This window comes from Temnothorax americanus, unplaced genomic scaffold (assembly GCF_048541705.1).
Source record: "Temnothorax americanus isolate GAGA-0224 unplaced genomic scaffold, ASM4854170v1 Scaffold5, whole genome shotgun sequence".
In the NCBI taxonomy this organism is placed as follows: domain Eukaryota; kingdom Metazoa; phylum Arthropoda; class Insecta; order Hymenoptera; family Formicidae; genus Temnothorax; species Temnothorax americanus.
In genome coordinates, this window is record NW_027509657.1 from 3451067 (window position 1) to 3463299 (window position 12233).

The 12233-nt window shown below is 43.1% G+C and overlaps 1 protein-coding gene across 2 annotated transcripts in view; it reads right to left on the minus strand.

Annotated features, from left to right (window-relative positions):
- Window positions 1–12233, minus strand: part of Lmpt (four and a half LIM domains protein limpet) — a 113467-nt gene that overhangs the window by 78557 nt on the left and 22677 nt on the right. Inside the window, exon 1 of one of the 2 annotated variants that reach the window (XM_077418550.1) lies at window positions 3872–6556. The exons of the other annotated variant lie outside the window; for it this stretch is intronic. Within the exon in view, the coding sequence (XP_077274676.1) occupies window positions 3872–6541 (2670 nt within the window). The 5' untranslated portion in view covers window positions 6542–6556. Of the gene's footprint in view, window positions 1–3871; window positions 6557–12233 lie in introns of those variants that run through there. 2 annotated transcript variants of the gene reach the window in all.

Sequence of the window (12233 nt, forward strand, 5' to 3'; positions counted from 1 at the left end):
TGCCAGCCGTCGCCGATCTGTCTCTAGCTGCCTATATATAGCAATACCGAATAACGATGCCCGCAGCGCCGAGCGTTGCTGTTTAATTAACATATTTTTCGTCCTGACTCATCGCGCGGTGAAGGGCCCGCTCTTTCCCTCGCGATGTCAAGGCGGATCATACGAAAATATAAACGAGCGAGAGAAACGAGCGCTTAATCGATGACTTTTTTTCATACCCGACCTTACGTCGCTTACAAAAATTGATGTATGTAATCTGTGTTCAAAAATGAGCGTGTACCTGTTCATGAAGGAGGGTCGCGATTGCTGAAGATTAATGAGAATTTTTAACTAATTGTAATTAATCTGATTTTAGTTGGAAAACCCCTCGAAAATATCAAAGTTACAACTTTATTGCGTCAATGTGGTTCTGATTAATTATCCCTCTAAGCATTAAAGGACCTTTTATCCATCTACAAGTTTATGCGCAAAAGTAGCTCTTGTAATGATTAAACGATGCTTTTGATTGCAGCTGCGTTGCTCAAGAAGACAAATTACTTATAGAATTAACATACCGCGAACGTTGTGAAAAATTGTTCCAATCATTTGCGGTTGGAAATTAACGGCGCTGCTGTAATGCAGAATTGTAGCGAGAATGCAGTTTGACGAATCTGGTTTGATTCGACGGCTACACACTTTCGCTCGGTCGCTATTTTAACGGATCATATAGCTGCCGTTAAGATGCCAAAATGCGGCGCATTTAGAATTTAGATTTTTAATGGAACGATTGCATTAATCTTCGTTTTCAATTGAATAGATGTAAACGACAAATTTGGAAAAAAAATGTTTGCTCCGTGTTGTTTATTCCGAAATATCTTAAACGTAAGAAATAATATAAAATTTTTCCGAAAACTGAACCGAAAACTAAACTGTAAGTGAGTTTTATTGAATTACGTATTTTTATTATTCCTTAAATAATATAATATATTTAATATCCGCATTAAATTGAGTAAAAATTGTTAGGTATTGTTCCCGCATTCGGCCAATATAATTAGCATCTCAATTTCATATACGGTGGATCTTGGAAGAGAAATTGATTAGGACATAACGGGTCAACACTCATACCTACCCCCTTAACGAACCGATCACTCGATTATCCCGCGGACAAAGGCCGCGTTTTTAATGTGACGACCCGTTTAAGGAGAGATGTTATCCGTAACGACGTGTCTTACGCGCGATACTGGCCATTCAGCTCGTGGGCGGTTCGCTGACATTTGCGTGACGCGTTGGCCAATAGACAAGGTGATTGCGCGAAAGTCCACGCGTTGAAAACCTGTGCGCACGGCAAACCCGACGACAAATTGATAAGTAATTCCCGCCGTTGGAAAAATTTGGTTTGTTTCACGATATCATGCATAATTGAATTGATTGTCTCAAAATCAGCGAGCCACAATTGCAAAACTTGAAGTGAAAATCATTAAGGTTATTTATAAAATAGTTAATTATTCCTTTGCATAGAGCGCAAAAGATACTAAAATACTAAATAAAAATCCATTATAGATTTTAAATGCAAGTAATAAACTCTTACTTTTTTGTTAACGTTACGTATGAATGCAAACTATAGCAGCTGCAGAAAGTTTTATTTTATTTTATTTTATTAAATATCTTACATTTTTTCTCCGAATTAATTAATTGTTTGATTCAATGATAATAATGTGATGCGATATGAAATTAACTTTACGAAAACTTTTTTCACAAGAAGGATCACAGCGAGTCATTGCGTCATTACCATTTAAAGGATTAGCAATGGTAGCGGCCGAACTACCGGTATTCAGCTTTCACTTAATCGGATTGAACCGCGATGTAGCGTAATTTGTGCACCCTGTGGACGTAAATAGACGTGGATGATAAATGGAAATTATAAATTGCCCGTTCTGGATGGATCTGAAACGCTTACGAAGTTTGTTAAGAAACCAGCGTGCCATTTGAACGTCAATAAAGTTGCATTGATCCTATACTGTTTAATTTAAGAAAACAGTTGCTTGCAGATCGCGTAACAAACGTTTACAATTTAAGAAATATATAAAAATTAATGTGTGATGTTAAAAAACATGTACAAGAACAAATAATAATGTGAATTATGAATATGATTAATGTAATTATAATATTTTGTATTGTAAAACATAAAAAAGAATCTGTGAATGTGAATTAAGAATAAGATGAATGTAATATATTGTATTTTATAGGTTTAAAGGGGGGAAATTATTTTGCGTGGTTCAGTAAAATGTAACGCATTGCGAGGGTTGGAGAATAAAATTGATGAGACCGATTATTCAGGAGAACTTTAATAAAATCCTGCTACACACAATTCGCTGTGTTGTGTTTATATTCGCAAGTTACGAAACTTATCGTCTCCAATATAGCCGCTTAATTTTAAGGTATCGCGCTCTCTCGACCGTAAAACGGCCATCGCGAAATTCCAGGCAAATTGCAATTTTAGTGCACGAGGCGTGCGATATTGCGCAAGGTTTCCATGGTGATTCAGTCGCTCGTACTCGACGCGCGAGAGATAACAATGCCGCTTCTCGCTCGCCAGCGATCCCGGAAAATCGCCGATAAACAAGCACACAAAGTGCGCACGGACCACAACTACAAAAAACCAAACCAGTCTAATATATATCTCATCATTTAAATTCCGTATATCCGAACTTTTCGAATTCCCTCAGCGAAAAGATCGCTATTAAGTGCATCAGTAATAATGACCATCGAATTCCTACTTCTGTGATAATCATATAAGAATCGTTATATTTCTTAAAAATGAGAATACGGTATAATTTCCAATAATTATAGTTATAAACGAAGGATAAACCCTTTTCTCTTTCTCTCTTGTGCTACAGTTAATCACGCTCGTACGGTAATTCCATAATATCCAGGTATTAAATGGTAATTCTGCCAATAGTCCGTAATTATGCTTATTAGCTATTAAAAGCTAATAATAATATACATAATGTTAAGTAATTTCCATGATTTATTTATTAGAGATAAATGTTTAATTGCACATTTCTGGTATCACTTAAGAGGATATTAAATACGCTAATAACATTTTAATTTGAAAAATCAGTATCTAATCCTTTCTAATATTTAACTACGAAAAATGTGTCAATGACTTATGATCTTATCATAATAACCTTACCGTCACAATAACCTTTAAATTAAAGAAATCTAAAGAAAATATCTTTTGTTATTAATTTCAAGTAATACATCATACCTACCTATCACGCGCGAAGCCAACAAGGAGATTTAAACTTCATTCAATGGCTAAGTCGTAATGTATGTCGACTATAAATAATAATCCTGTTTATAGCGAGAAGATAGAATTATCGAACAATATTTCTTAAATGACCATCTACTGATGCATTGCTATACTAGACGAGGGCAGAACGAGAATTACTATAGGTACTTCTCGCGTTACAACCACACGTGACGTTACAAATTCGTCTCCGCACGACTTCGAACTTATAGAACAAATTCGCTTGACAATGAGTCGAATTCCAGGGACGGCGGAAAATTGACACAATCGCCTTGACTATAAGCCGATCGTTCCTGCGAATGGTGATGGGGATCGAAGAAACGGGAAAGTCGGGTTTCTCTCTCTCTCTCTCTCTCTCTCTCTCTCTCTCTCTCTCTCTCTCTCTCTCTCTCTCTCTCTCTCTCTCTCTCTTGCTCGGGACTTATCTTCGATAAACGCCTCGACTCAACGCCACATGGAGTTTATCGTTCCCAACCAAGACTGCCGTCTTTTTCATCTCCTCCAGCGATTTATAAAAGTCGCCTCGCGCCTCTGAACCATAAAGGAACGATCGAAAGCAATTGACTCATGAAAGTGCCATACCCCTTCGCGGTAGTTCCAGACCGTTCTCGAGGGTGTCGCGCCGCCGGCGTCGCCGCCGCCGCCTCTCCCCGGCAGGATTCCGCCGTCCCTTCGAGTCCTCCGCCAACGATCCTCCTCTTCGTCCTCATCGCTGTCCTCGTCGTCGTCCTCGTACGCCTTCCTGCGCCTCACCGCGCATACTTGCTGCGCTGGACGACGTCGACGGCGCCTCTCAGTCGCGCTGCCTCCTCCGGAATCCTCCGACGGTCGTATCCTGATGATCGTGGTACCGTTGCGATCGCGAGTCGAGGAGAATCGCGGCGACTCGCTGTCGCCCGAGTCAATCCTGCCGCGCGTCTCGAAGCGATTCTCCTCGGGATCGAATGTCTCAACCGTGCTGCCCCGTGCGTCTTGCAGGACCGAGAATTTTCGCTCGGGCGAGACTTCGAGTTCGAGACGCCCTTCTGGAGCACTCCGCAGCTTACTATGATCCCGCAGATACTTGGCGGAAAACGTCCGGTTACTCTCGTGCCAGGACTTGGCGCAGAAGTTTTTCGAGTCCTTGGCGTTACTCTCTAGCTCGTCCTTCTTCAGTGGCGACAACGCTCTCAAGTACCTGTCCGATTTCTTCTCGAGCACTTCGCGATCTCTGCTTCGCAACGAACCGCGTCTCTTCGAGGAAGCGTCGTGCTCCTTGAAGGAATTAGTTCTTACTATTGCTTCGTTGTCCCCTTCCTTGAAAGGACTCGAAATGCGTAGCTCATCGTCTTGCGTCTTAAAGGATATTTTGCCGAACTCGATATACCGTTCGTTCGCGGTTTTCCTATCGATATTATTCTCGTAATCGTGATATGATGCTCGCCCGAATTCCTTGTCGTCATCCTTGAAGCTGTTTTTCCTTTTTTCTGTATTACTTTCGCGATCCTTGTAAGAAATCTCGCCGGGCTCGGCATTTTTTTCCTTAAACGAGTTCTTTCCGAAATTTTCATTTGCATTCTTAAATGAATTATTTCTACTCGATTCGTCATCAACGTTTCTCAGGACAATTCTGCTGACGCCACTTGCCTGTTCCATGGACGAGACTTTCCTCTCCGCCTTGTCGTTCTGCTCTTTCAGAAAAGTTCTGTCGAATTCATGATCTCGTATCTTGAAGAAACCCTTTCTATTTATATCTATGTTTACATCTTTGAAGGAATCCTTGCACGACAGATCGTCTTGATCCTTGCCGAAATACCTGATCGAAGCCTCGTGTTGATTTTTCGGAAGGTGCCTCTTATACGAGTCATTATCTCGATCTTTAAAGGATGTTTTTCTGACTAAATTAGACTCACCGCGATCTTTGCTGATCGCCCTCTTAGATTCAGCTTTGAAGGAATTTTTCTTGGTTATCGGTTCTCGATCGTACTCCTTTAAAGATTCTTTCCTGACCAGATTCGGTTCCCTGGACGAGCTTCGTCTAGGTGAACTTCGCCTGGGCGAACTTCTGTCCAGATCCCTCCTGGGCTCGAGGATAGCCCGGTCGTACCTCTGTAGCCTCACGTCGAAGTCCTCCGGCGAGCCTTCATAAGTGTAACTCCTCGTCTTCGAAGAATTGTCTCTCGATCGCGGATGACTTTCCTCCTCTTCTATCGATCTTCTCCGGTAATTTCTCTCGTCGCTCGTTTTTCGGAAACTGTCGTCTCTTCGAGGTTCGCGAGCCACGTTCCGCCTTTCTGTGCTTCTCGCTTTTCGATCGGTAGAGCGATCGCGCCGGTCCACTTCTCGATCGGGTTTTCCACGCAGCTTCGATTCGCTCGATCTGCGTGGCTCGTCGCCATCATCTTTTAATTTCCTACCTTGATCGTTAGATAGATTATCGAGCGGATGATCGATGATCGGCGATCTTAAGTCACTCCTCCCATCGCTTTTTGTCATGCCGCGCGCTTCCTTTTCAGGACTTGCCGATCTTTGCTCTCTCTTGGACCGTAACTTACTCTCCTCTCGCGTTTTCAATCGCTCGATCATCGCCTGGATCCTACGGTCCGGCGACTGACTGCCATCGGTAGCTAAATTTTCAATTTCCTTAAGCAGTATGTCCCTTTCGTCGACGGGTTGCATCGAATCGTTATTGCTATCGTTGTTCCTGCTAATCTTGGATCTCCTCCCTCGATTCCTCGACTCCATTTCCTCTTCCCAGGACTCTTTTATTCTCGACTTATGAGAGCCGTTGGCCTCTCTCTCGACAGACTCGCCTCTTTGTCGACCCTCTCTCGACAAGGACCCTACGTATCCTTCGTCTCGATACTCCGGGCGATCGTGCAATTTATCCATCAGCTTCACACTCACGGGCTCGCTCCTAAATTTTCCATTTGTCAGTTGCGTGTCCTCGAGATCCTGTTTCTTCGATTTTCTCGTGTCGTCCTGAACGGCGTCCTTGATATCCCAGGAACCGAAGTGTTGTCTGCTCTTTTTGTACAACAGGTCGGCATTGTTCTCTTCCGTCTGCGCATTTTTGTTATATTCCCGTCCGTTCCGCTCTATCTTGTTGTCATGTTGCTTCGACATGCCGAAATGATAACGATTGTCGCGTCCACCGTTCTTACACCGGCCGGAGTGTACTTCCGGCTCGTTTCGATGGAAATGATCCTTGGCGAACGAGGCAGCCCTCGGCGCGTCCTTCACCGCCGAAGGGCCACGCAGGCGGGATGTCATCTTCGCGAGGAACGGAATTTTGAAGAATAAAATTGTTATATTTCCAAATGATATCGCTCGTATGTGTATGTATGTATATATATTGTATGATATATATGTGGGTGTGATTTCTGATATAGCAATTAATATCACTGAAATTCTCCAGTAAAAGAATTTCACGAAGTGAAGTCCTTAGTCCTTTGTACAGATAAATTCGCAACTTTTTTCACCGAGGAAAGTTGTCGTTAATTCCTCACGATATCTCCAGGCTTGAAAGAGAAACGTAGGCGCCTTGAGACACGCACGGTTAAATGTACGAGCGCTAACCTATTATTATTCGCGTATATCGAACCAGCCCAACGGCTACCGTCGATGCCGATCGATCTCCGATCCTTCGTCATCCACCGTGTGTACGTGTTCGTAACTCGACGTCAGTGCAGGAACACTGAAACTACCTGGGTTCACTAGGATTTTTGAAATCAACATCAAAAGCACCGTTCATTGAAAACGCAAAATATCATGCCTTTTTAAACGTATCCCGTATTTTTTCACCGAATATTTCACATCCAGACAAGAAGATCTCCTCAACGAAAAGGATTTAACTGATGCTCTAATACAAAATACGCTTTAGGTTTAAGTTTCAAAATGACACGAAAATATGTCACTAATAAATTTACTCCTGGCGAATAAAACGCTTAAACTGATCGAACTAATTAACCGCACAGATTCTTCACAGATTCGAACCATTTCTTCATCTCAAACAGAAGCGGCTCGTACAGACCTCCACAGTCTTCGCAAAAATCAAACTGGAGTTTTTAGTTTTTCTCGGACCACTGAAATCGGGGCGTCACATCGAGATAAACAAACACCAACAACGTGGACGATGATCGCGGCTGAATGATGACACGCCTGAATATCCACTATGCCGTCGCGATGAGTACCTCGCCGAATCCTTTGTACTTTCCGCGCAAGGATACACCTTCCGAATCTCACCGAACCGTAAACGTCTCGCGTCCGGGAACTCTCCCTCTCTCCCTCTCTCTTTCTCTCTCTCTCTTTCTTTCTTCGCCTCTGATGTTTTTCTTTTCGGGAGAGAAGCGAAGGACGATCTTTGGATCCTCACGAGTTCTCGCGCCTCGCCAAAACTTGCAAGAGTGCGAAAGAGCGGCCGGTCTTTTCTTCTCTCGAGGTGGCTCCTCCTCGGCGAGAAGCCGCTAGCCGGCTTCGGGATGGAACGACGACGACGACGAGAACGCGCGCAGCAGACGACCCTGAAAGTCGTCTGTGGACTTTCACGAACGCGAGCACTTTGCCGGTCGGAGTCACCACGAGAGTGTGCACCGGAGGGAGAGCGTGTTCCTCCCGCTCTCCCGTCCCAGCCCCCTATCCTGTCGAGGCCCCCCTCGCTTCCAGCCGTCCGCGGGCCCTCCCCTTCCTCGCTATGCCCTCTCTACCCCGTCACCACTGCGCGCCACGTCGTCCCCCCTTTTCGTCCTCCTTCGCGCCGCCGACTCTTTTGCCTCCTATTCACGGTCCTGCGGTCCTCCCTAAGGTGAGCACGATTCCGCTGATACTTTGGACAATCACGAGATATGTCAAGTCATGTAAGTTTCGACATCACCGAGGTCCATCGGTCTCTCGAATCGACCGGTGAAGCATATGGAATTGATAAAAAGCTTATGCTCAAAAGAAAGCTTGCTTTTCCGAGAAAATATTTGCTAATTGAAGAGGAAACTCGAGTCTTTAAGAGTTGGAAATTCTAAACTAGTTTGAGGACATCAACAGCTTGATGCGATAAATTGCGGCGAAGAGGATACATCAATTTACCTGTGAATTCTACTGAAGCTACTGAACTGGGACTAATGACAGAAGCATGTTCCGTCAATCTCGTTATGACAGCTAAGACGCAAGAAACCAATGACGATATATTTTTTCGAACGACAGAACGAGAGCGGAAGCATCGTCTTTCACTTTCGAGCCGGGCGTTCGCGCGGAAATTAATGGCATACTTCAAATGTGAAAGGAGCTAAACGTGCGAAAATATAAAAAAAAAAGATATTATATTCTCATTACTGATATTGCAAGGTTTTGCAAGTGGGTCATCCGTATTACGCCTCATTAAAACTTTCCTCTTATTTGCAGCGACTAACTTAAATATCAAGTTAAGAAATTAAATTCCAAAGAAAGAGTTACGCCGAAGATCATCAGCAAATTCCTAGGAATTAAGCCAAGAAATTAACAATTAAACTTGACGTAGTTGAGCTTGCTGCAATTCTTCTCGTGCGCACTGCGCATGAAAGCGCAGCTCGCGCATTATACTCGGAATATCCAGGCGGAGGTGGACGTCGCGGATACTCTCGCAGGAACTTCGAGAATGTCGTCGGCGCTACAGGCGCCGCTGTCTTGCGCCGACCGTGGTCCCGCAGCTTAATGAGACCTTAGCGATCTCTTAATGGGGCTGGTTGGATAAAAAAAAAAAAGGTAATATCCCATGGAGAACGTTACTTAACGCTTGTTTACGCCGACGAAAGTCAGACGACAAAATCGCTGACGGGGAGAAAACCATCAGAAAAAAGAATGGGCTGAGGGGAAAAGGAGAAGCACCTTCAACACTACACGATATGATCTAGCTCGTAAAATCGTTTTCTCCTTATCTCGCGAAAAATTACAAATGATTCAATGAAATCGACACTGGTGCGAATTTCGATATGCCAGTATTGAAGCTATCGGTGATCATCAGCAGGAATGTTTTAAAACTCTTCGAATTCTCAGTAATTACAACATAAATCTTCAACAGATCTTCAACTGTCGGTAAGAGAGATTCCCGATTATAATAACGTCATAAAACTTTCAACAATCGGCCGTCGATTCTTATTGTTAACGATAATGTAAACCCTATATAGTCAACATTATTATATTTAAATTGACAATTTAAAAATTTAGCATCCACAAAGATTATGATTTTTTTCTTCTAAATGAAATTGGAAGCTTTGAGACAATAGCGATAGCGTCTAGCTACGAAAGGGTTAACGAACGATCCGTTGCTGAAATGGCAAAGGGAAGGAACCGGCCCGTGAATCATCGCCAAATAAACGCTGACGTTCCACAACATGAAAACGCGTGGTATAAAGGAAGAAAAAGATATTTTCTTCGGCGAAACGCACAATCGAGCCGTCCGTGCGTGCCTAATCGCTTCTCGACCTCGCGGGTGCGGCGAGCGGCGAGATTTTACTGCGAATCGCTGCGTGCCTCGAGAAATGTTCTGTACGAATTTCTTTTCATATACATTCCGATACACAAAAACAGCTTTTAGCGTACGAATAAAAAAATGAATAATGCACATGGGATATTAAACGCAACGGTTTTGATCAATAATGACATAATAATAAGAAAATTGGTAAAATTATATATTCTAAACTAAAAAATATATAATTACATTATTTTCTACGATCGCAAAAACAATAGATTCAGTGGTCATTCACTGCTGATCGTTCACCAGTGCACCCATCCATTATGTTTCCACGTAAATGGCACGCTGCAATCTTTCCGTCCTATCGAAGACAATGCGAGACCAAGACGGCATTGAACGCGCGAAATATCACCGCTCTCTGTTGCAGCGTGGATAATCGCTAAATTAGCTGAATCGTTGCCCGTGCGCGCATCGATGATTAGCTATCGCGGAATAATTTATATCGCGCGGCGGGCAGCGTGTTTACGGCGATTAAAAGCTATCGCGGGGCGAGCCGATGCGGCCCGATGACTCGATGGATCGAGCGCGTTTCTTCGCCCGGTATCCGATTCGCGAACGCGCGTTATTAATCACGCGTGTCCCATAAGCGGGCTTTCACTCTTGCGTCACGCCGTAAAGCCAGACACAATCGGCCTGTGCTTCATATATCACGTCTCCCGTTTCGAGCGTCGGACGCGCAACAACGACACGATGATATCTTGATCAATTGCATGACTCGCGCTCGCGACCGCTCGTCCTCGTCGTCGTCGTCGTCGAGTAATTCGTTAAATCGTCGCGCGATCGCATGGACGCGGCGATATCGATATCGAACGACCGCCGGCGAGAATCGCCGATCGGATATTAAAATTTCGGCGCATCATGCCGCAACAATTATCGCGGCTCTCGAGACGATTAATTTCTCCGGGTCGACGTAATTAATTTATCGCGTGCTTCCAGCATCGCGTGGCGTTTCACTGCGTTTCGCGAGAAATCGCGCATACAGCCGTGATCGCTTAGTTTACACATTCGCCCTCTCTTATTCTTCTCGTGGAATTTTCACAATGATTGTAAAGCTTCTTTAGACAGATCCTTAGCTGTATATAAAATTTAATATTTGTAAAAAATGTTAGACGGATTATGTTTCTTTTTTATTTTTATAATTTAGCTTGACCGAAATGTTCTTGTCATCCTTAAATTTTCAAACAATCGCCTATATACAATTAAATTCGAAAGCGCATTTGGATTCAAAGATTCCTCCTTTTCTGAAATAAAAGATGGTCGAATCGAAAGTTGCACCCCGTTTCACGTTCCGGTTATACATAGACGTCGCAAAATGCCGGTTTGCAATTTTACGATTCCGATGGCGAAGTAGAAGGGCCAGTTATCCATAACCGGAGAGGATGAACCGTTTCCAGGTAACATGCCGGTTGTTTAACGGGTCCCCAGCGCTGCAAATGCGCACAATTAAGTTCCGCTTTGCGCTTCTTTCGTCTCTAATTGCTCGATGAATTTGCAGTCGCGCGAATCTACTCACGATCCTTTGCCGACGAGATGAAAAAAAGCGAAAGAAAGATAGAGGTGTTGCACGATGAGGAAAGAAGAGTCGAATCTCGACGTCGTTTTATGGCATATATAATAAGCGGGCTCGTGAGAGTTTTCATTCGTACGAGTTCGTGGAAGGATTAATTCCGGCGACACCTACGCGAAATCGCTAAATTATGCTATGTGTAGCATAATTAATTTTAGATAACATTCAAATTAAAATGGCCCACATTCATTAATTAATTACGCAAAATTTTCGTTAAAATAAAAAGTACGATAAGATCGTAGTTTTTTACATACGTTCATGATAACGTTTTTTGATAAAAGTTCCCTCGCGTATGCATTAAAAATGTACCTTTGTATTTCGCATATTATTATACTTTTAAATGAATGAGCAAGTATTACTTTAAAATGATATCACTATCTCGTACGCCGGATACACTCGTAGAGACGTTTTTGCCAGTCGAGAAATATCGGAGCGTATATAGAAAGTTAATGCGAGAGATAACGGGTAAAGTTTAGAAAGTAAAATAATGGAAAAAGTGTCGCGCGCACTTCTCAAAAAATGTAACGCAAAAATAAATTGAATCCGGGGACGTATCACAGTTACCTGTTCAGGTGGTTCATAAGACGCGTGTCAGATAAGAACTTCATATATATTGGCTAAGTCACTTTGTTCCGCGGCATGGAGACACGGTAAAACGGCTGCTAGTATCAAAAGCCACAATGGAGAAAGAGAACAAGAAAGGAATCACTTTACTCGCTCGAACGGTCCAATTATTGTGCCTTTAGATAAGTATCTCCGTGATAGAAGACTCAAATAATCGCAGACTGCGTACTCGAGATATTAAAGTTTCGTTCAATTTTACAATTCCAAAAATTAAAATAATTAGACTGTGTGGCACTATTTATAAAATTTGGAAAATGTTGCACTCTTAAATA